Here is a 25175-nt window from a genome sequence, read left to right on the forward strand (position 1 = left end):
ACGCGAGTGCAAATTAGAGACAGGTCATGTATACCTGTCTTTAGAGAGGACATCAGGTGTTCTAGTCTATCACTCTCTGCCTTTCCCCTTTGAGACAAAATCTCTCACTGAACCTGGAGCTGGAGAGGAGCAGCTCCACTGATCTTATGATTTCCTCCTCTCGCAGTGCTGAGGTCATAGGAGCAGGTCAACATTCATGGCTTTTTATATGGGTGCTGCAGGAATTCAGACTCATGACTGCATGCCTATACATGACACCTCTCTATTTTTTTTAAAGATTTCATTTTTCTATTATGTGTATGTTGGGGGAGTGTACACCCATGTGTGCAGGAGCCCATAGAGCACAGAAGTATCAGATTCCCTCTGAAACGGGAATGTCTGAAGCCAGGGTTACCAGAGCTTGTGAGCTGTCCCACGTGGGTGAGTGGAGCAGAATTTGGATCCTCTTCAGGAACATCAAGTGCTCTTCATCACAGAGTCATCTCTCCAGAGCCCCTGCCCCTGTAGTCCTTAGTAACATATGCTGTGCACTCAAATTATACTGTCTATTGGTTTGCTCATAGAACTCATAGTCTACCTTATCTCACAAGGATGATTTAGAGATATTCTTTGGCCTACCATTAAAGAAAGGTGGTCATGTCACCTCAAACATGGAAGATGGTATATAACCTTAGTTCTTCTGCAAGAGCACATTTGCAGAGTTAAGATAGTTGTCACATAGGTTCCTGTGACACCTTACATGCAATATCTCGAGCATTCAGAGGACATGCTTTTGCACACACCTAGTAATCTTTAGAGATCCACACATCGCTACTGAGGGTGAACTTTATTTATTGCAATGAGAATGCCTAACAGAGCCACACCATAGTGGTGAAGCTGTCTGAACAGGCATATGAAGGTTACCTGGAGCGGAGTGTCTATAGTACATGATTATAGCTGGTGATAATTTTACCCTTTTCTGTGCTTCTTAATTTTACAGAGTTAACTTCAGAACTGAGTGTGTGTGCACGTGTGTGTGTGTGTGTGTGTGTGTGTGTGTGTGTGTGTGTGATTTTTTGAATTCCCTAATTTTACTTGTGTGGGAAAGCATTAGTAAAATAGGCAAAATTCTTCGCAAAATACACATAGCCCAGTATCCTGGGCCTTATGTCTCTTCTTTAACTCTGTGTGTGTACCGATATGCTTCAACAGTTTTTTTTTTCTCAATGACATTTTTAAGGATCGCACTTCCTGATATTTTTTTCTGTGGACCTAACTAGGACCCTGATAATTTTGAAGTCGGTCCTTAGGATTGCATTGTGAGAAATGTGTCCCCATAACTAAATCTTTCTCATGTTTGAATGTGTTGTTTCTCCTTCTCTGTCTTTGAATTCTGTTTATTTGTAGTGCCTAGACCCCTTCTGTGAATCCTACTTTCATTACTGCTTTTCCCATTGAACAAAATTAATTTCTCCTTCTTATGTGCTTTTATGACCTTCGTTAATTATTTAAGCAATTTTTCTCCACTGATGCATTCCAAGTATTAAAGATTAAGAAGTTTGTCTTAAAAATAACAATAGCTAATGTGCACTACCCATTAATTATATTCAGATGCTGTGCAAGAACCTTTCATTCCACTTTATCATTTTAATTCTTACACAACTGTATGGGCCAAGAATTATGATTAAGTTGCAAGTGATATGGCTGCCCTGCCAGGGACCACATTTCCCAGAATCCATTGCAGATAGCTCTGGATTTCAAGGAAGTGTCTCAATTCTAAGTCTTGGCCTCCTAAGTCTTGGCCTCGTGACACTGTCTGTGGGACTTGATTAGAGACGAAATAATGACCTCATTTCCATCAAGCAGCTAAAGACATTATGTTTATGTATAACATTGCCCAACACTTGACAAGCCGCGTTTCTAGAAGATTTTAACGAAGCAGATCCCATCTGCTCACAACTCGGATTATTATTAGAGATGGCAGAAGTGGTTACCGGACTGGTACCCTGTACTTTATTTGCTATATTATGTTCCATTTGCTATGTTGTGCTACGCTGTGCCGTACTCGAGAATCTCTTTGTGACACATGCATAGTCTTTGCCCTAAAGTGGCAAGTTAGAGAACCTTCCGTTTACAGATATTGCTGGGATTAAAAGTAAGCAGTCTGGGGGCTGGGGATTTAGCTCAGTGGTTAGAGCGCTTGCCTAGCAAGCGCAAGGCCCTGGGTTCGGTCCCCAGCTCCGGAAAAAAGAAAACAAACAAACAAAAAAAAAACCCAAACAAACAAACAAAAAGTAAGCAGTCTGAATTCCGAATCTCTACCTGTTCGTCTCTGTATTCCCAATCTCTCCTCACACAGTGCCTGGCATACGAGAATTCAATACATACGTGATGGATTGAATAGAATCTTCCTCCTGGGTAATAGCTTTACACCCTAACTCCACTAATATTTCACCTGAGCTGCTGACAGGTACAGAATTGACTGATTTGAGATTTATCTCTTCTCCAGTCCAGCCTAGGCAGCTGATTTTCTGATTAACAGTGAAATGCTTCACTGCTGACAGGCCGTCCTCTATAAAGATTAAGAGGAAAAATCTAATTAATATCCCTCCAGGCTATTTGAGCTACAATTCACTTTTAGTTCGCAGTTTAAAAAAAAAAATGAAAAGCCAATGATAAATATGGGAAGGAACGTAATGGCCCCACAAAAGTCTGCCCCAGATTAGGAGCTGTCTGCTCCATTCCACAGAACTGTCTTGGGTAAGAAGCAGAAGGGCAAAGCCCGGAAGAGAATCTCTACACCACATTTATAGATGCCTACGGTGTGTGTGCATGTGTGTGTGTGTGTGTGTGTGTGTGTGTGTGTGTGTGTGTGTTACTTTCTCCTTAAGCTCATTTTCAATTTGAGTTTATTATTGTTGTCTTTAGATGAAATGTCCCAATTATCCACTTCACGATCAGTTACCACCCGGTGGCCCAAATTTTCCCAAATATACCATCACATCAAGCCTCTTTGGGGGATGGGCCTGGTGAATCCCTAGACAGTTATAAAGAAATAAAACAGCAATGTTACCAACTACAGGGCCCACAAGTGGTAGCACCAGGCCAGTACAGCCACAGGTTAAATGAGAAGAAAAAGAGGACAGTGTAGCCTGTCACATGGCCAGGCCAGGAACTTGTGCTTTCGATTCATTAACCTCAAAACTCCTGGGATGTCTGTATAAATACAGGGTTCTAGGTCGAGCCAGATGGGACTCTAGGCCCTGTCTTTTGAAATTAGCTCATGTGGTTCTCCTGAAGCAGATTAACACTGAGAAGTCTTTGAGAAAAAAATTGGTCTGTTATTTATAAGAGGTTGAGATTAACGTGTAAGCTATGCTAATGGGCTGGCTAAGGACAGCACCCAGTAATATACCGTGCGTCTAGGGAGCCTAGGGGGAGCGAAGGGGGTTAGGGCATCAAAATCATCACTGAACTATGCATCTAAATACTAGTTTAGTTATTAGATTAAATAAAGAGAACCCCAGGGGAATAGAAAAACTTTTAAGCAGAAATAAAACTGAGATGGAGGAAGCAGTTGGAACGACATGCTGAGGAGAGAGATTGTAAGCGCTGAGTGCCACGTCTCCCTTGGTCAGTGGCACTGTCCCTTGGTCTCATTTCTCCTCTGACTGCTTTCCCAGTGGAAGCCCAAGGACATGGCGTTAGAACCTCTAGGCCCCCAGTTACGCACAAAACTAAGATCTTGGGGGCACTGGCTTGGTTTTGTGTTCTAGACAAATTCACAGGAAGAGCAAAGTCAAGCCCCACCCCCACTCACCTACCCAAGGGTGGCAGGGTTGACACTCCCTGAATAAATGAAGGCGGCCCAAGAAGAAAAGTTACCTGAGAGTCTCCTCTGGTCAGGATCTTCAGATGATTTGTGACTCTTTTGGACTTCTTGCTAATTGAATGAATATTTAGTCTAGACAGTTTGTCTTTGAGGGACTCCTCCTCCTCGTTCTTCTTATATTTTAGAACTGAAAGGGAAGAGAGCAGTGGGAGATGTGACTGGGTGCAGCCGAGTGCACATCCACTGGAGTTTCCAAGACCAATATTTATATGGAGGACAGAATTTATGAGGATCTCAAATCTCTTCCACAGGGGCGGCTACCCCATTAACCCTATTGCCTAGAACCCCACCCACTGACCTCCAGAAACTCATCCTTTCAAGGACATGGCTACTCAAGGCTACTCAAGGTCAAGATTAACTTACCTCTCATGTTACAGAAATCCCTAGACAGGGGAAGATGCTGGGTTTAACCCTCAGTTCCAGAGAAGAGAGAAAAGAAAATTCCTTGTGTTAGGAATATTATATTGGGGGTCTCTGGAATAGGGACTTAGGTCAAGTAATGAGCTGTACCCATCACACGAGAGACTCAACTCCTGGGCTGGTTTTCCAGGAGCTCTGTGACTTGCGGTCAGGTGAGTGTCGCTCTGAGATTTACTCGTCTTTAAAATAATCATTATCTCTCACCTTCTTCCAAATGTGGATGCATCCAGTGTGGCTAAGGGCATAGATGTACAGTCACAGGCAGGGCTGATGAGGATTAAGCCAATGGTGCATGTGGAGTTTTACAAGACATATGATTTACTGTCTTCAAGTGTTGTGAGAATGGTAGCATTTAAAGACTCAAGACTGAGCCAAGCTTAGTGACTCACATACATAATCTCGCACTTGGAAAGTGGAGGCAGGAGGACCAGACTTTCAATGCCAGCCTGGGCTATACAGTGAGCCTGAACCCATCCTAGGCTATGTTAAACCATGTTTCAGAAAATAAAACAAAACACCTTCCCAAACACTTTTGTGATCAAAGCAGTTGCTACGAATATTTTATGTCATTGATTTTTAATCTTCTCATGGTATCATAGTGTATAATACAGTTTACTTTCTGTCATTTATTATGTAAATCTTTAAAACTGTTTTTGGACATTTTCCTGCCTTGAAGACCAAGTGTAGAAATGTTATTGACTAGTACTGGCCAGTGGCATGCATTCGCTGGCCCCGGAGACTAAGCGTGTAACTGTGATTTTTAATTTTCATTGTCCCATATACTGCCATACTGCCCAAGCTTTCTGGGAGTTGTTCTTTCTTCTCTCTCTCTCTCTCTCTCTCTCTCTCTCTCTCTCTCTCTCTCTCTCACACACACACACACACACACACACACACAGACACAGACACAGAACACTCCTCCTATCATGAGGAATAGTCGGCCCCTCACGTTTCCCCTTACCTAGGTCCTTCCTTCTTTTCAGCTCATTGATGTTGACATTAATGTCCTTCACAGCAGCGAAGGCTTCCTCCAGGGCTCTGTAGTCTGGGTGGGAGGGCGGGGTCGAGTTCCGGAGTTCGCACAACAGCAGGGGATATTTCATCACTCGCTGAATGGGTTTGATCATCAAAGAACCCATGTCCAGCAGGTTCGGCTTGCCCCTGCAACAGACACCGTTGATATCCATACATTCACTTACTACTTTTTTTTTTTTGCTTCCTACCTACCCATAAGCACTCATGTGTGCTTTACTTACAGGCCAGTGTGTACACCAGGCTTCGAACCAGCTTCAGGGTGTGTTTTTCCACAACAACCAGGAAACATGAACATTTTCTCATTCTACTTTTTGCTAATACCAGTGAGAAAAAAATCAACTCTCATAGAAAAACAGGCGACCTGAAAAACGTGTCAAAACTAAACACTGTCCTCTCTTTTCCACCAAGCTGAAAAGCTCTTTGAACAGGGGTCGTACCACAGACTTCAGAAGAAATTTGTAAGAAATGGAATAGTCCTCAAATTATTGCTACCGTTGGTTCTCCAGTCCCTGTCACGTGATGCCTCCCCATCACTTTTGTACAGGTGAGGTTTTAGCAATAGCTCTACGTCACTGCGTCACTGTGTCACTGTGTCACGGTGTCATTGTGTCACTGTGTCACTGCCTCACTGGGTCACTGGGTCACTGTGTCACTGGGTCACTGGGTCACTGTCGCTGTGTCACCTCGTCCTGGTGTCACTGTGTCACTGCCTCACTGTGCGACAGCCAGCCAGCGTTCACACCTGGCACTCCTACAGGTGCTTCAGAGACAGGATGGGAGCCTTCACACCGGCCTAGGTTGTGCAGGAGAAAGAAGCCACCTGCTCAGTCAAACCATTGTCTAAACCTCTGCCTCTGACCTTACGGCCGGCAGCGACTTCTAAAAATGAATTTAGGAACAGTGATGTGATGATGACAGAAAATAGTGACTCTTTTAAGATGCGGACTGGTTGATTTTTTCATACCTGTACTTAAAAAATACTAGTAAGGACAGACAGACACGTAATTTAAAAATAAAGTGAACATAAAATGATATAAAAGGTGGCCTGAAGGTATCTTAGAAACCATTTAGTTCAATTCTTCATTTGACAAATGAGAAACTAAGGGACTTTAATTGCCATGGATATGTGCACACATGCACGTGTGCACACATGTGTACACACCCACATGCACACCCACATGCACACCCACATGCACACACACATGCACACACACATGCACACACACATGCACACACACATGCACACACACATGCACACACACATCCACACACACATGCACACACACATCCACACACACATGCACACACACATGCACAAACATCTCCATCCATCCCCCTATTTTATGTTCATCATCTCTCTTACCACTGTCTGCAATCATTTCGTTTCCCAATTCTCCCGTTTACGACCAATTTCTCTGTCACCATTTTATCTGCACTGTGACTACATTTTATTAATGCTCGTATTTAGACAAGGAATTACTGAGTTTTCAGGCTTTCTGCCATGAGCTTTAATTTTCTTTTGAAAACCTCCCCCCCTAAATTCCAAAATGGATAAATCAATTACAAAGGGAGGAGCTTATTTATAGCCTGAAAAAAATATACTAGCCTAATAGGTACAAATATTACAACAAACAGAAAGGTAAAGTTTTTAAAGGAAAACCAAAATAAATAGTAAAGGTTTGCAAGAAAGTAGAACTGCTTCAGTAGACTTTCTCTTGAAGTCTATTAAGAAACAGGAAGAAAAAGGAAAGGGGAGGGGATGACAGAGAAAAGGGACAAGAGACAGAAAAGGAGGTCAAGGTCGGGAGGAGAGATACACCACTGGTTTCCAGGAGAACTGAATGAGGTTGATGGAAGATGATCAATTACACCGAAAACCCAACTAGAAGCATTTTAATTGCTGGGGTGTCGGTAGCAGGCAATGTTTTTTAGTATAGCAAAGGAGGTATCATCCCTTCACGATAGTTTATACATCTATGGAGAAAATTCAATGAAAGAAGAAACGAGTCAGGAGCAGCATCTAGGGGACTAGAGTCAGAATTTCTTGTGAGCTTGTTCTTTAACTTTTTTCCAAACATAATGTATTTAATCATTCAAAGGCTACTAAAAATAGCATCCAGAATAAGTACAATCAAATACTTTAAAATGCTAATCATTTATTTACATAATCATATATATGAAAAATAAAGTGAACATAAAATAATATAAAAGATGGCCTGAAGGTATCTTAGAAACCATTTAGTTCAATTCTTCATTTGACAAATGAGAAAAAAAGATATATGTATACACACACACATGAAAGGAGAGGAAGGGAGGAAGGGAGAGAAAGAGGGAGGGAGGGAGGGAGAGAAAGAGGGAGGGAGGGAGGGAATGACAGAAAGAGTAAACCAATATCAAGAAGCACAGACAGGAACTGGTAGAGTTGTTTAGTGAGCTACCCACTCCTTCTATATCTCTATCGGTCACACACCAATCTGAGCCGTAATTGAGTTCAAGTGTTATCCTTCCTTTCCCACCAGTCTCCAGCATTGAATTTCTAGTGCCTTTGTTGTATGTTTCAAATGATAATTAGAAATGACTATTGTTTCTTGAAAGCATCAAACATGGAAATCTGAGAGGAGAGTGACAGAGAGTACCCAGGCACTTCTGCCTCAGAGATTTTTTTTTTTTTTACAGTTGCTCAAATGATAATCGATAACGTTCTGGTATCTGCATCGGACAGACTACAATATGGAAGAAAAGATACAGGATGTGTTGTTAGATAACACACGCCAGGCACTCGGTGTCACAAAGTTCACTGCCATTTCTAATTAACCCCTCCTGGTGAGATTAAGTCTTGCTCGTGGTGAAGGCAGATGTGTCCTGTGTCATGATGTCCCCATGTCAGCCAGTTGTCACCTGCCTGCCCCACAGTAAGGAGGCAAATGTTTGACAGTACTCCACAGTCTCGAGCCAGACTGAATGCAGCCATTAGTGGTGACACTGTTTCAGCTGCCTCTTGTATCGTGAATCGCTTGGCAAGGATTCAGTTACAGACGCAGCTACACTAGCATCTTCACACATCACTGCTGGGCTTTTCCAGGTTATGCCAACACAGCTTTGCTTTTTAACAGTATCCAGTTTTGCTATAAAGTGGTTCCAATAAAATGTAGGAAAAGATAATATCTAAACAATGTAAAAAAAACTAGAGTGGAAAATAGAAAAAAAATATTCTACGTGAAAGATACCTATGGTTTTAAGGGGAGGGATAATAGAAGGAAAAACATAACTTCACGACTGACTATAACTTTTTTAAATTTCTTCTATTTCGTGTCCACAAATATCCTAAATTTTATATTTATTTTTATAGAAACTTTAAAAAATTTCACCTCCTTATGGAATGTTTAAATCACTTAATAAAGAAAACTGTGGAGAGCTACATAACAAATAACATTGGCCATAAGAGATGGGAACTTAAAATAATATAAAACTATTACGTTTTAGAAGAATAAAGGAGGAGAATGAATTATAACTCGTGCAGCTAAGGATAGAGAAGCAGTAATGATGGGAAAGACATACTTAAGCATTCCAGAACATTTATCCTCAACAGTTTCTGGGTACCTAAAGGACTAGGGAGCAGAGGCAACTTGGGGATCAAAACAGGAAGAATCAGTTGAAAACACCTTTTTCTTTTTTTGAATGACTGAATGAAAGGATATATAGTGTTCTTTTATTTGACTTTTCTCTATAATTTGATTTTTTGTTTTACGTTTTATTAAGTTATTTATTTACGTTACCTCTTGATCGCAGTTCCTCTCCTTCCTCTACTCCCTTCCCCACAACTACTCCCTTTCCCCTTCTCCTCAGCAAAGGGGAGGTCTCCCATGAATATCAACCAGTCTTGGCATATCAAGTTGCAGTGAGACTAGGCACATCTTCTATTGAGGCTAGACATGCAGCCCAATTAGGGGAAAGGGATCCGAAGGCAGGCAACAGAGTCAGAGACAGCTCCTGCTCCCAGCTGCACAGTTGCTACATCTGTGCAGAGGACCTAGGTCCATCCCACGCATGCTCTTCGGAAAACACCATTTCAAAAACTGATTGTCGGGCGTGGGGCAGTTAAAAAAAAAACCTAGGGGAGGTCATTTGAAGAATTCAGAACTCTTGGAAATTAAGACTAAACGCAGAAATAATGGCTAAGTCAGTAAGTAATGATAAAATTCCTAGAATCAAACATCAGAACACAACTGGAGGAGGAAATTATCATGTAGAGATAATCTCTTGTGTACTGTGTGGAAGCATTGCCTGTCAATAAAAATCTGATGGCCACTAAACTGAGGCAGGATTAGAAGGTGGGGCATCCAGCAGAAAGAGAGGAACTCTGGGAGAGTCAAGTCTGAGAAGTCCTTGCTGGGACTCAGAGGAAGTCAGACTTAAGAACCTGAGGAGAGGTAGCTAGCCACACGGCAGACATAGAACAGTTAGTATATGGGGTTAATATACGTTATTAGCTAGTGGAACAGGCTTAGCTTATGGCCTAAGCATTGTAAATAAATGATAAGCCTCCGAGATGCTGATTCAGGAACTGGGACACAGGTGGGAAATCTCAAGGTTACATCACCAGGAGGAGATTTTTTTAAAGTTAGCAGGTGTCAGAACCCGCTGCTCAGAATGAGAGTTGGAACAGCCACACTCTGCCACCCACAAAACCACAGCCACTGAGGAGAGAGGAGACTCTTAAACTAATCAGAGGAACAGCTTCTCACGAACCAGTGTAAACTAGAAAACCCTGAGACTTTCAAATTCTGACATTTAGTATAGAATTCTAGAGCAAGCCAAAATATTAATCAAGAACGGAGGAAATTACCCAATGATGATTGTCAAAATTGGGGTGAAGCCAATGTTGGAGAGGGCAGAGAGATCTCCGGTTTGGCCCGAGGGAGGCCATGTGGGTATTTGTGCTGTGTCAGCAATTGTGAAGAGCCCTGCGAGAGGCTCCCGGGGACATAAATTGTTCTACAGATCCGCGTCTATTTGTCTTGAAACATGACTTGGCTTTAAAGAAAGTGAGTTTGGTGTGATTAGTACAAAGGAAACTAAAAAGATGAAGAGGAAGAGGAAAGGACGCCAGAAAATAAAAAAGGATGATTGCCACCTGCTGACTCTTAGACCAAAATCAGTAGCGGTTTACTACAAGGTTTAATGATTCAAACGCTGATTAACATTTAAGTAAGTTAACTATATAACTACATAAAGGGAAATGAAGAGACGGGAAGAAAAGGAGGGAGAGAGAGAGAGTGAGAGAAGAGGAAGAAAGAGAAGGGAAGGAGAAGGGGGAGGGGGAGGATCTTATATTCCGTAGAAGAAATTTGATATAACCTAAGGAACTGAAAATCTCAACAATAATTTTAAAGATATGAAAACTAACACAATAATCACCTAAAACATGTGAAACGCTCCAGTGAGGAGCATCTAAAGCCTGGTAGGCGCAGGCAGACATGGTGTTGAAGATACTGAGCGCTTAACATCCAGATCCACAGGCAGCAAGAAGAGAGAAAGCCATACACCCTGAATCGCACTTTTGAAACCTCAAAGCCTCGTGGCACACCTTCTCCAACAAGGCCATTCCTAACGGTGCCACTCCTTGGTGACCAAGCATTCAAATGGGGGACATTCCTATTCAAACCATCACATTTTACTTCCTGCTGTTGCGGTAAATATTAAAACTAGGTAACCTTTTATCCCTCTCTAGCACCCGCACCGTTGGGCCACAAGGCACTGAGGGGTGTCTATCTTTATTTCAGCGGAGGCTAGTTCCAGTGTGTCACACCGCTCTGTGATGGCCCCAAGTACTCTCTGACCCAGGCAGTCTATGAGCTGTTCCAGCATGGCATCTTCACCCTCATAGCTTCATGTAACAACCTCAGTGGGACCCTGTGCAGGAACACTCATGGTGTATGCCTGGCCTCAGCAGCTTTCTTAGTTACCGAGGAAGATTGCGTAACCTCTTTCCTGTATCCTTGACTCTAAAGCCAGAGGCAAACGGTAGAAACTGCCAAATTCAGCTGCTTGCGGGAGCTGGAAGATGGCCCCTTGTTCAGCTACATCTGCATTGGCTTTCTGATGTTGATTATTTCCTTTACTTCTTAAGCTTTTCGTTGATTCCTTTTTACAGATTGGAAGCTTAGGTGGGCGTGGTCTTGCCCTGAAGTCATCATTCCCTGGATTCCACTTAGGATCAGGATTTTCTTTACATTTTTTATTTCTTTGAGCATTGGACTTAACACTAATATACATCTTGGTGCTATTTTTCTCCTCAAACTGTACAATAGTGTTTTTCCTTGCTCAGCTTGCTCCTTTTCATTGTTGCTATGCATAAGATGGAGTACTAATAATAACACGACACAGTCAATATTAGGCGGTCCTAAAAATCTCCTCTACCAATGTCATTAATCCAAACCTCTTCAATTTAGCCTCAAGCGGAATTTTTCTTGGACAATGATCAAAAGCAATTATATTCTTTGCCAAAATGTCACAAGAATTGTCTCTAGGCTACTTAGGAATATTCTTTCCTCTGAAACCCATTGAGACAGGCCCTCACTTTCTACACTGCCCTCAGCACTATCATCTTTCTTGCTTCTATTGGTATGGCTCACTAAGTTCTACTTAAAACATTCACCTACTTTCATAATCCAAAGTCTCAAAATCCTCATTCCTCTAACAAGAAGCATAGTCATCCCTGTCAGAGCAACACCCCACTTCTGGTACCAACTTCTATTTTAATCAAAGTACTACTGTTGTAAAGAGACACCATGACCATGACAACTCTTATAAAGAAAGCATTCACTTGTTGCTTGCTTAGTTTCAGAGTCCATTATCAGCATGGCAGGAAGCATGGCAGCACATGGGCAGACATGGTGCTAAAGAAGGAGTCAGGACTTTTACATTTAGATTTATAGGCAACAGGAAGAGAGAAAGCCACTGGACCTAGCTTGGGCTTTTGAAACCTTGAAGCCCACCACTAGTGATACACTTCCTCCAGAAATTTCACATATACTCCAGCAAGCCCATTCGTCCAAATAGTGCTACTCTCTATGGTCAAGCATTCAAATCAATAAGCCTAGGAGGGGAATTCCTAGGCAAACTACCATCCTAAGGCAATGCATAGAAGGAAGGAATTGTTTGGGCTCATGGTTATAGAGGGATAAGAGTCCATCACTGTCACTATGGGGATTACAGTCCATGATGGCTGGAAAGCATGACAGCAAGTGGCAGGCATGGCAAATGGAACAGCAGTCTGAGAGTATCCGTCTTGAATAACCACAGGCATGAACAGCTCAAGTCTTAACTCTCAAAGCTTATGCCTCAGTGACATTACTTCCTCCAGCAGGCCACGCATTCTAAACCTCCCCAAACAGAACCACCAACTGGGACCAAGTATTCAAATGCCCAATGGGGGGGGGGGAACGCCTCATTCAAATTACCACAGAGATTGACGAAGAGATGCACAACTGGCCAAGGTACAGAAAATGAGACTGCAGAAGGTTCCAATGCTAAATGGAACATTTATAGCACACTTCCTCCCAAGACTCAAGAACCATAGACTAAAAGGAGGCATAAAGAATGTAAGAGGTGCCAACAGGAGGGGCGCTGTACATATCAGCTCACAGCAACAGTGATAGCATGCACAAGCCCCAGGCAAGTTCAAGCCAGACTGGATATCACAATGAAGAGGGGAAGAAGATACCACCCCTAGCCAAGGAGCTATGCAATTGATAAGTATCAGTATTCTTTAAAAATGTTGCCCATGGCGAGCCAACCATGCTTCAGTGAAAAGCCACACACCCATGAATATATGTGCAGCACGAAGGGACTTGGTGGGTGGAGAAAGAAGATTCAGTGTTGGATGGAAAGGTGGAGTGGAGCTTGGAGGATCTGGGGAAGGAGGCAAATAAGATCAATGCATATTTTAGAAATTCTCAAAGATCTAATACGATTAAAAATTGAAAAGAAAAAAATTAAAAAGGAGTACTTACTCTTGCATATATATAGTTCTGTAAAAGAAGAGGAGACAGTAAATCAATAAAAATTCCCATATAGAGGATAATATGTAACATTTCAAATGATCCAAATTTTACTGTATTATATCAAGCAGTGAGTTTCATGAATGACCCATTGAATCAAGTGTCTTTGTTTAGTAATGTGTTCTTAAATGATGCTTCAATATGGCTACCGTTCTTGCTTGATACCACACATAAAATCCAAACTAGTGATTCAGTTAATAAATTTAAATAATTTAAAGTTGTATTCAAATTTGTTTGTGTTTACATTTTGAAAAAGATATCATATACAACCATGAGGTAATCTCTTTGCAAATACAGGTCTGGGGACTGAGGAAGCACATACATAGGTACATGTTAAATGTTTTACATAGGTAAAGGTCGTACATAGGTAAATGTTTTCTGCATGTGCAAAGAAATGGGACTTTTTAAATTTATTAAATACAATCCGGCACAGGTATTTATCATTACATTTTATCTTAATCACTGAATATAAAAAGGCTAGGCATGATCCCACAGGCCTTTAATTCAACACTCAGGAGCCAGAGATAGGAGGATCTCTGTGAATTCAAACACAATTGTAATCTACTGACCTGTAGAATAATGTGATCAACTTCTCTGCACTCTATGTAGATTTAGGAAAATAATTGTTTTACAAAGGGGTCATCATATATCTTCCCTTACAGACAAAGTTGACCGTAAACTGGCATTCTCACAGGTTTGGCCTTCCTAGTGTTGGGATTACAACTGTGCACTCTGTGGTTGGTTTATGCACGGTATTAATTTGCTAAGTGTTCTCAAAGATAGTCCATGCAGGCCCTGCTCGCTTTGGTGGCTGCCCCTTTGCTTGTGTAAAGCAAGTACTTCCATAGAAAAGCACACGGTCTGTGTCTCCTCTCACTGCCTCTCTACCCCATTTCCTAGAACGTGTTTTTCCACAGGTGCAACCGAAGACCTCATGCTCCTAGTAAAGTCAGGCAGGCATGTGTTAGCTGTGTCAGCCTCCAGGATTTTAAGCCTGCTATTTCTTCTGTGCAGATTGCTCTCCATTTAGATCTCTACATACCTTCCTCCTTTATCCCTTCCGGGCCTCTGCTCAGATGCCCTTTCCCTGAGAAGCCTTCTCTGGAGAAACTTTGCAAAGTTCACCCTGCTTCTCACCATCCTGGTTGTCCCTATTCTCTGCTTCTTTCTCTCTCTTTCTCCCTCTCCCTCCCTCTCTCCCTCCCTCCATCCATCCATAATGGTTGTTAATGTTTCATATTATATACCACACTTCTTTAATTTATCATCTATCTCTCCAACTTGGGCAAGGACTTATGCATGATGTGTTCATTCCTGGGGCACAAATCTAAGAAGTCACACGTTTGTGTTAGGGGATCAAAGTACGTGTGAAACTACTTAGTCCTAAAAAACTATGGAAATCAGTTAGTCAAACTTAAGAAATAAAAGAGATGAAAGTTTTCTCTTAAATGTGGCAGGTAGCTATTACAAAGTAACATGATGACGTCCGTTTATCATGAGACTCATGGTCTCCCTGTGCTTTTTAACCTTTTGGAATTCAGTGAATATTTTTAATATAAAAAGATTCCATGACTTCATTCTTCAGTAGTGGATGGTCTTTGTTTGCTTGTTTGTTTGTTTGTTTGTTTGTTGCTTGGTTGTGACAGTGTAGTTCTGGTTGTTCTTTAACTTGCCCTGTAGAGCAGGTTGCCCTTGAACTCAGAGATCTTCCTGCCTCTGGCTCCTGAGTGCAGAATTAAAGAAACCTGCTATCATGCCTAGCCTTTTTATATTCAGTGATTAAGATAACAACTTAATGATAAATACCTCTGATGAACTGAATTGAATTTAATAAGCTAAAGAAATAGTCCCATTTCTTCACACATGGGAAAATGTTCACATGTGTGAGAAGCAAGTGCTTCCTCTGTCCCCAGACCGTATTCGTAAATAGATTCCTAGACATCTTGGGAGAACTGGGTTCTGCTGAGTCTAAAACTTTCAAATGAAAATCAAAGACAAAATTACGCTGTCTTTAAAATGAATGCCTGCTGTAATTTTAGGCAATTATTGATTGTTGACATTTAAAGAATTCCTAGTGAAATGAATTGGCTGTCTTACACCCAGTCCTTTATATACCCAGTCTTTCAATAATTTATGTCTTCTGCTAATGGAAAATTGCGTTTGTTCTAAAATTTGGCTTTTTCTTGTTTGGTTCTTATTGTAGATCATATAATATATATGTAATATATAATATACAATATTATATACATAACATAATAATATATAATATAGATATATGTAACAATATAAATACACTGAAATTTTAAAAATTGTTTTTTAAGTCCTGAAGGAAACATAGAACTCTTTTTCTTCTCTTCTTTATTTCATTTACTTCAACAAAACAATCTAAAATTATAATAAAAATTAAGCATGCACTTAATGTAACATACCACTGTATATAAAGAACCCTGGCATTGTTCCAACAGAGGAAGCCATGTTCTGTAAGGAGCGAGCACTGCGTTATAACTTCACCTGATTTTCTCACCACTAAAGAAGAACCACTCTTCTTTTTTTCTTTTTCTTTTTCTTTTTTCTTTTTTTTCCGGAGCTGGGGACCGAACCCAGGGCCTTGTGCTTGCTAGGCAAGCGCTCTACCACTGAGCTAAATCCCCAACCCCAGAACCACTCTTTTTTTAAGATAGATTTTGCAGCTTTTCAGAAGGTGATTCCAGCCATGAACAGTCTAGGGAGAAGTTATTTACAGGATGAAATAATTTCCTCCCTCTCCTGCTATGCTCATTATAATTTGACTCATGAATTAAAGGTTTTATATGGCCATCCCTTAAAGATTATGGTCCGTTTTCAACCAATGTCATACCGCAAAGAGCTGGAAGAATTTCCGAAAGTGGTTTTGATTTTTACCTGGGACCCTTCCTTTAGAATGAAAGGAGGAGGTGGTGGATGAATACGGGCACCGCCCCTTAGCCTGTTCACTGCATGGGATTTTTGCTGCTTCCCCAGGTGGGAAGGCCACAGGAGCCGTGTGAGCAGAATGCCTAGAGAGCTAATGCCTAGAGAATGCCTCCTGAGCACGGGACCTTTGTTAGCCAAAAGATAAATACAGATTAATTTGTAATACTAAGAGAGGAGGCTAGAAATATGGACTTCAGCCACCAAAGCACTCAGAAAAGTTCTTATTTCCTCACAAACTAAAGACTGTTAGGACCATTGACATATAGCAACGGCCTTAGTAACATTTCTAACTAGAGAAACTGAAAGAGGCAACAGACAGGGTTCTACTCTAGCTAAGCAACTGCCCAGTTTTACCATCTTCAGTAATGGTAAAGGCAAAGTAATGAGGCCCTCAGAAAACAACTTCTAGACCCTTAGAGACATATTCACACAGCATTGCAGGTAATCCTGGGGGTCCTTCCTGCTACCCTGCTAAACACCCCTTGCTGGATAAAAAGAGCTTCCAAATGTCCAGTTTCTAGATGGCAGGTGCAAATGCACATGCATTTCTGAATAATTCTAATTAAAAATATTTAATTTATATGTATGACTATTTTGTCTACGGTGTGTATGTGTACCCTAGAAATGTGAACGCCAGATGTCCATAAAGGTCAGAAGAGGTCATCGGAGTCCCTGGAATTGCAGTACAGATGGTTGTGAGCCACCATGTGGGCACTGGGAAGCACACTCAGGTCCTCTATAGGAGTAGCCAGTATTCTTAATCCCGGAACCCTCGTTCCCTTCTTTTTTAAAAAAGTTACTCCCTGCTAACACACATCCTTGGTGCATCTGGCACTTGCAAACTTACACACTAACACTTCAAAACTAATTTTCTGGATTCAAATACAATTTTCTCTTATAAATGATAATGGGCTTCAAAGAATAACCAAGGTTCCTAAGCTTGAATCTCATACAGACCCAGGCACTATGTCTGCCACCCCTTTGGAGGTTAGTCTTGACCTGAACTTACTGAGATAGTAAATAAATCAACTTTGTGTTGCTGGGTAAGCGTTCCAGCTGGTGTTTATCTCTGAGTAGAGTTTATGCTCCTGGGGGGCGAGAACCATGCGTATATATTGAAAAACATTTTCAACATTATCCAGTACTCGTAATAAATATTTATGAGGCCCTCCATAAACATACTTTAATTTTAGCTAAAATGTAACCTAAGTCGCTTTAAAAAAAAATCCACTTTAGCTTCTGAGGCATGAAGCTACCTCCCACGTGGCTGTTTTGCTTCAAACCCTCGTTTCAGTGTCCCTCACATTGTTGGAAATGGAGTTTGTGGCTAATGTTCATTAGGAAGGGCAGCCGCTCCTTCATTTAGCCAGTAGGAAAAGGCAGAACGACAGTAATAGCTTTGACCGATTACTTGGTGAGGGAAACCGGGGCCTGGGGGTGTTCGGGACTCTCTTTGGCCTATAAACCTGTTTGAAAACCTGTTTCTCAGAATTTAAAGCCTTATCTCAGCTGAGGTCAGTATTATAGCAACGTCAATAATGCTTCTGCACTCAGCCTGCAGGCAGACCCGCGCCGTTCACCATTGACTTTATTTTCACGGAAAGGCTGCACTGGGGAGAACAGCTCTAATTTAAACTGTTTTATTTTGATTTTTCTTTTCCTTTAAGAAATGGCTCTGCCAATACCATTTTATTTGGATTTTGTGCATTTTACACCTTAACAGAGTTGGGCAGGCCAAATTATTTCTAAAAGTCAAAATGGTTCTGAGTACACAAAATTGAACTCATTGTGGGATAATAATTTTGAAGCTCAAAATAAAAAAAAATCACCCAAGTTATTAATTAGGTCTGAAGGCAAATTTGAGATTCTAAAATTCCCTCCGTCTTTAACTGTTTCTAAAGAAAACCGTATTGAGCTGTGCTACATAGAGAATTCTATAGCAGTCTCTGTTCTCTTAGGAATCAGGTTATTGAAGGCACATATGCTTACCCTCACCAGAACGGCTTCTGAGAGGCAGGCAGTCAGAATGACTATGGGCCCCAGCTCCCTTTCTCTCCAGGTCCCTTAGGCACTGGTGTTAGACCGAAGGTAATCAAAGAAGCCAGTTCTTCATGTGTTAGGTGATTTCTTTCCCCCTACTATTCTAGAACCTGAAGGAAAGTGACATCTATTGGATTAGATCTTTCCTCTTAGTTAAGGCAAGAAGGCTTTCTTTTGGTAAGCAGGACACCATTATCTTACGTGAGGATAAAAATACATATCTGTGGAGAGGACTTTTTCTTCACATATAAGCTTATTTAACTTTTCTTCAGTCTGATATGGTAACATTGACCTACACTGAAATAGTCAAAACTAGCCAGAGCTGCTCACTACACACATGCACGAATTATCTGTGAACGCTGACTCCTGGGGAGTATAAAGTTTTATTTATTTCCATTTCTGGCATGTAGATGTATACACCTCATGACACAAGCCTTCAATAAATGTTCTTTTTCTTTTCTTTAGATATGGAAAAATGTTGAAGACCTACAGTGTTTGGCCAGTAGAGGACAATAAAGTTGAAATTATATCAAAGGGTTTTTGTCTGCTTGTTTTGTTTTTGTCTTGTTTTGTTTTAAGCCACGAGGACCAAATTAAACTAATTTTCAGTTTTGAAGCCTGGAAAGTCGTCCAGGGTGGTCTCCTCATTGTACCTCAGTGCTGCTACAGAGTTCTATCAAAGCGGGAATTCCCTTTCCCTTCCAAATCCCACCCAACAGAACACACAAAGGTATACTAGAGTTTCAGACTGCTACATCTTGACTGGGACACCTCAACTTCCCGAAACTGGTCAGTCCCTAACCTGATGCAGCCCAGTACACAAAATACAGCCCTTTTGACAGTATAGAGTCATTAAGAGGGTAAAGGCCATAGGAAAATGTGACAAGATGAGAAAAAGGAGGGTGAGTTTAGCTCTAAATGCCATACGCTAGGAAGCGATGCTTGCAATATGAGGCTGGCTTCATCTGGAAAGTCAGATCAAGCACAGGCTCATAGTCCCCTTTTACAGCAGATAATATCAGTGATTATTAGTTGCCTGGGGATTAACAAGAGTTCTAAGACTCTTATTCAAATGGATAAGTTCAGATTTTATAGCGAATAGGTAATTATTTTGGGAAAAAAATAATGCATATCACATACACCGTCATGCGATACCCATGCTGCCCCTCGCATGTTTCCGGTGAGGGCGGCAGAGTGTCTAGTCGCCGCGAAGCTAAGTTTATCGGTGTCCTAATGATCCTCGCAATCTCACCATGGTGAATCTGGGCAGCACGGAAGACTATTCAGGAAGTGCACTATGTAACCAGCCCGCTCCCCATTGGCTCTTGAGAATGCATGAACAGCGGGTTTATTTTATAACTATTGTTTGACAGTATAGCATCCCCACCCCCATCTCTACAAGGCCTTCAATCTTTGTCTCCCGTGTTATTTTTAGTCATCCTGTCAAGGAGGAAGAAAAACTGATCTTGGCTTGTAGCACATCAACTTTTCATAACGCAGCCATCGGGGCAAGCCCTGTAAAACATTGGCTCTATGTGACCTTTCAATCCGGTTCTTTGCAAGTGACCCCCGGTAAGCAATCAGAGTAGATGGGAATTGCCGATTGAAAGGGGCCTTACTTTAAGGACTGGATACAGTGGCTCAAATGTTGCTTCAGATCCTCTTCCTTTTCGTAGGACTCTAGAACACTGTGCGCTTCGTCATGGTGATAGCAGTAGATCTTATAAACATCCTCCAGCGGTCCTTTAATCTGCAAGAATACCTCTCCTGAGCAATATAAACAAAGACAAAATGGTCTCGTCAGACCAAAGCGGCACTTCATGCGCTATTACTCAAGGTTGAGTATCGCAAAAAATCGTCTGTCCCCGCTGATCCCCACTTTATTTGGAAAGAGGCTAGGCATTGAGTGGACCGTTCCCTTTTCCTCTTCTTTCTCCCAGCTTCCCCCACTTCTTCTTCTCTCCTTCCCTTTCTTCTTTTCTGCCTTTTATAAAGCAAATGGTGAAGAGCTAATGGGCTGGAGCGAAGAATCACTGTTAAGAGCAGACGAGATTAGAGTGGTCTGCCCATGTTTAAATCAAGCTGTGCTACTGACTGCCTTTGACAGCTAAGAAAATGATTTCGATGCTCTGTTTCCTCATGTATAAATTACCAGCTACAAGAGACTCAATTTCATTGAGATATAATTACAACTAAGACATGTAGTGTGTGCAAAACTCAGAGTAGAACATATACATAATAAATGTTGAAAATGGGAAAAGGTTTTTGTTGACTTATCAAAACGATAGGAAATATAAGGTATGCTGCTTTGTTGATATTTAGTCTACTAACAACATTTTCTAAGATTCTGTGGAAGGTAAACAGAATTTAGAGAAAAGACGAATAGGGATGTGGATGTAGAAATGGTTCAACAGTTCAGAGTGCCTGCTGATCTTCCAGAGGACCCAAATTTGATTTTCAACACCCATACCATACATGGCTCACATCTGCCTTTAACTCCAAGTCAGGAGACTCAGCGCCCTCTTCTGGCCTTTGTAAGCCTTTGCACACATGTGACATAAAACTAAATCGTAGAATGAGTTTAGACACACAGAACATTTCTCTACATATAAAAGAAGAAAGGATGGTCAATTATTCCTTGTAAAGTTCAGTTGGATAGCATTGTGAAGCAGTGTTAGGAGAGTACCTTCATGAAACAGCTTAGACCAACTGTGTCCAGACATTGAATGAATCCTCTTTGATACGGTGATATAATTAGAAATATAGTGGTCCTTCTAGATACCAAATGCCAGTCTGATTTAATCACTCATTCAAGCACTTAAAACTGAGTCTAAGCATTAGATGTTAAGGGTAAGGTACAGGAAACATGAGACAGGATCTATTGCCCAAAAGCATTTTAAGCTTGAGATCAGTAATTTGGAGGCTGATTGACTTCAATAGCCTGATTGAATGGATGGCAGTGATGTAGACATACTGTCTATAGTATAGAAGAAAGCCAATCTCCCTGTAGCAACAAGATTGTCTTGAGCAGGTTAAACATGTTTTATACGTCGAACTGCTCTTTTCTCTCCGTGCACAAAGAGATAAGAGGCTCTTTGTACAAATTCAGAGTGGATAAATCTGAGTTGGAAGCAAATAAATGATTCTTCTCAAGTCCTTCTAGGAGGTGACAGTGCTGGGCTTACAGGCCAAATAGTGTCCCTGGCTTTCAGTCCTCACACTCCAGAGCTCTGGTGAATGCTGGCTGAGGTGGGAAGACTGTTAAAGTCAGAATTAGAAACCAGGGCTCGAGTGGTGATTTCGGGAATAGTTTTGTTGTTCTCTTTATTTATTTTTACACCTGTTTTCTTTCATATCGTTTGGGATATTTCTAAAGTATCCCACTCATTTATGGCTTTCATCCAGATTCTGGACAGAGAGAGAGAGAGAGAGAGAGAGAGAGAGAGAGAGAGATTGATTTGGGTGACCTGGAATTAACCCAGTGAACTGTACATTTTTACAGCTGAAGGGATGAAGGATTCTTGCTATTTCTGGGATTTAACTGGGCTGATCCTTCTCCTAGCATAACTTTTGAAGATCTGCCCTTTAAGATAGCAGTCCACACAGAAAGAAAGGAAGAGAGGAATGCAAGTAAATTCATGGAGGAGGAGGAAGAAAGATAGCCTGACAAATGCATATGGCTAAATCAGAAAGTTAAGAAACAAAGAGAATACTTGCTTTCCATGCAAGTGAGCCATCGCTTGCAAATGCCCCTGTCTGTTCTTTAACAGAAGTGCCCCTGAATAGCTAGCTCTCCCCTTCATAGCGAAAGCTATTTTTTTTTCTTTTTGAAATCTCCGAGTCAAATTCTGTTGGGGCTCTAATAATAATTATTGAAGTTAAAATACATTTAAGTACTCTAATTGAAAGTCATTTATTCACCCAGAGGCCAGCTATAGCACTGGTGGGCAGAATATTTGATTTCCCTCCCAGCCCATTCTGCTTCATAATAGTGCTGATGAAGCCAGGTGTCTTGCAGCCAAAAGTGATTCTGTTTCCACGGTAACGTTAAGTCTTGGCTGCATTTCTTCAGTGGTGAAGGACAACTGCTCAGTCTAATATATGTGTGCTGGAGGGATGATTAAGAGGGGAGAAAGGAGTGAACCGAGACCAGGGAAGGTAATTTCACTCTGGCAGCCTGACACAACGGCACCAGCATCCTATGAAACAAAACTACCATCTTCGTTTTTTATAAATTTTACAACGGAAGCCTTTTTTTTTTTTTTTTTTTTTTTTTTTTGCAGTAACATCTCCTTCAAAGCAACTATCCTGCAAAGGAGAGAAACACACAAACACAAACAAACAAGACTCAACTGAACACTAACTCTATTTTAAATGTCTTTAGTCATTGCCTTTAAAAGCAACTTTCCAAACACAGTCTGTGTCCTGACGTCATTGTTCCTGATAGGCTGTTGCCCCTCACGGATGTAAATGCATTCAGGTTCTTCTCATTTAATGTTCCTGTTGATTTGTCTCTTCTCTTACAAGCTCATGCCTCCCCATAAGATGGCTCACACTGTGTGGTGTGGAATCCATAGGGCTCTCTCTGTATTTCCTCTGTCAGTATGCAAACTCAGGGGGAAGCCCCGATTTTCAAGGAAGCAAGCGGCTTATCCCAGGCTCTGTATCAAAAGTGGCTCAGAAAGGAAAGAACGTTTTTTCTTTTCAGTTCATCTTTGTTTAACAATGATTTTCCTGGATGGCTGTTTTGCACTGAGCACTACAGTTTGTACTGCAGACACAAAGCACCAACATTTCATCCGAATAGCTTATGTAAGCCAGTGCGGGTGAGGGAGAAGAGTAGGTTTCCATTCGCTGGACCACGTGACCATGCAAAGCTAGAGTTAAGCAGCACAGACCGGAAGTGTTCAGCCCAGGGAGCTGTAAGTGAGTGTAAAAGCAAGGGGATTGTGAGAGGGGTAACGTACATGGAAAATCTTGGACCGCCCTAGGACAGAAGAGATTGAAATTTGGGGTTCCATATTGTCTTCCCCTCCCCCACCTGGGTATATTCCTATTTTCTTTTTTCTTTTTTTTCAGAAAGCAATAGAAAGTTTGGTTGTTCTGAATACTTTTGGTATAAGAAAATGTGCTTATTTCTCTGTGGTGCAAAAACTGAGGGAGAGGCAAAGCTGTCACCTGCTTGAGCAGCTAGACCGGGAGGCTTTTGTACCACAGAGAAATAAGCATGTCTTCTTATGCCACAAGCGTATTGTTTTTGTTTGTTCTCCCAGATGTGCTCCACTGTATTTCTTTTCCTGTTTTGAAGGAAATATTTTAGGAGAAATACTGATTAATAGCATTTTGTTTTTAAAATGTGTGAAATGTGACACCATTAGTCATGGAAAGTTTAACGCAGGGAGTGAATTGTAACATAACCAAAAAATTTACAAGTTCAGCTCTAAGCTCCAGTTGAGATGACATTTTAAAAGAACTTCAGTTAAAGATTAAAGATCTGAAAGAGCTGTAGGGGCTTGAGACCCCATATGAACAACAATGCCAACCAACCAGAGCTTCCAGGGACTAAACCACTACCTAAAGACTATACATGGACTGACCCTGGGCTCCAACTGCATAGGTAGCCTTGTTGGGGCACCAATGGAAGGGTAAGCTCTTGGTCCTGCCAAGGCTAGATACCCAGTGTACGGGATTCTTGGGGGAGGGGGGCAGTAATGGGGGGTGGATGGGGAGGGGAACACCTATATACAAGGGGGAGGGGGAGGGACAGGAAACCAGGAAAGGGAATAACATTTGAAAGGTAAATACAAAATACCCAATTTAATAAAAATGGGGGAAAAAAGATTAAATTAACTGGCTGCTGTGTGAGGGAGAAACAATCTACACGGACAAGCTCCCTGAGAGGTTTGGTCTATATTTTAAAAGTTGAGTTGCAATAGCTACAATGAAGTATATTTCTCAACATATTTTTGGTAAAGGTATCTTTAGACATATGTAAAAAATGGTTTTTTCTTTAATCACTGAATTGCCATTAAATTATTTTTAGAGAAAAAAAATTAAAGGTCTGAGTTATGTCTCAAAAGTTTTCTGTGGTCCTAAATAAAACTTGCTTGTCGAGCCTGAATATTTGGAATAGAGAGCGGACCAGGATGGCCCCAGAGCATGGGCAGATGTAGCCACTGTCTGAAAGAGAGATTGGGGGTCTGGGTATGACGGTATCACTTTCCTGGATGATGAAGCTGAGATAAGACATTCCCAACAGAAAGAGCCTTGCTTGTAGCCTGCAGAAGATCCAAGGTGTGCTTCCTATAGCCTGGTTATCCTCCTTTGGGTGGGAGCCCAGCTGCTTGCACTAAATAAGGCTGTTTAGCCAGCAAGTGTCAACTCATTCATCCACTTCCCTAGATTAATTCTGTTCTCTGAGACTGGAGAGTATGGGGGACTGGTGAGAGGGAGTTGAAGAGTAAACACCATTTAAAGAAGCCACAGTCTGTTGCCTTTAGTCCAACCTCTCCTGGAGACTGCTGAGGGTACCCAGGGGTCCCGGTCAGAGTGTAGAGTTCCAAACAAATACAGGTAACACGTAAGACGTGCCTCCATGGCATCAGAATAGCTGTATCCCTTGAGTATCAGTATTATTGCAGTATTTGAAGGAAAACACTGTTTTCAGGAAAGTAGGCTGGGAAACTACATGAATTCTTAAAGTAACACTTCTTGTTTGTTTGTTTGTTTGTTTGTTTTCTTGCCTGGAGTCATGACTTCAGGTTATTTCCTGGAGCTCATGATAAGTCTCTTCG

The 25175-nt window shown here is 41.4% G+C and overlaps 1 protein-coding gene across 1 annotated transcript in view; it reads right to left on the bottom strand.

Moving 5' to 3' along the window:
• Positions 1 to 25175, bottom strand: part of Arhgef38 (Rho guanine nucleotide exchange factor 38) — a 129737-nt gene that overhangs the window by 26306 nt on the left and 78256 nt on the right. Inside the window, exons 4-7 of the mRNA NM_001427634.1 lie at positions 20001 to 20148; positions 13342 to 13359; positions 5253 to 5452; positions 3865 to 3998 (exon numbers count right to left, since the gene is read on the bottom strand). Coding sequence (NP_001414563.1) covers positions 3865 to 3998; positions 5253 to 5452; positions 13342 to 13359; positions 20001 to 20148 — 500 coding nt within the window. The remainder of the gene's footprint in view (positions 1 to 3864; positions 3999 to 5252; positions 5453 to 13341; positions 13360 to 20000; positions 20149 to 25175) is intronic.

Source organism: Rattus norvegicus, chromosome 2, assembly GCF_036323735.1.
Source record: "Rattus norvegicus strain BN/NHsdMcwi chromosome 2, GRCr8, whole genome shotgun sequence".
Classification (NCBI taxonomy): domain Eukaryota; kingdom Metazoa; phylum Chordata; class Mammalia; order Rodentia; family Muridae; genus Rattus; species Rattus norvegicus.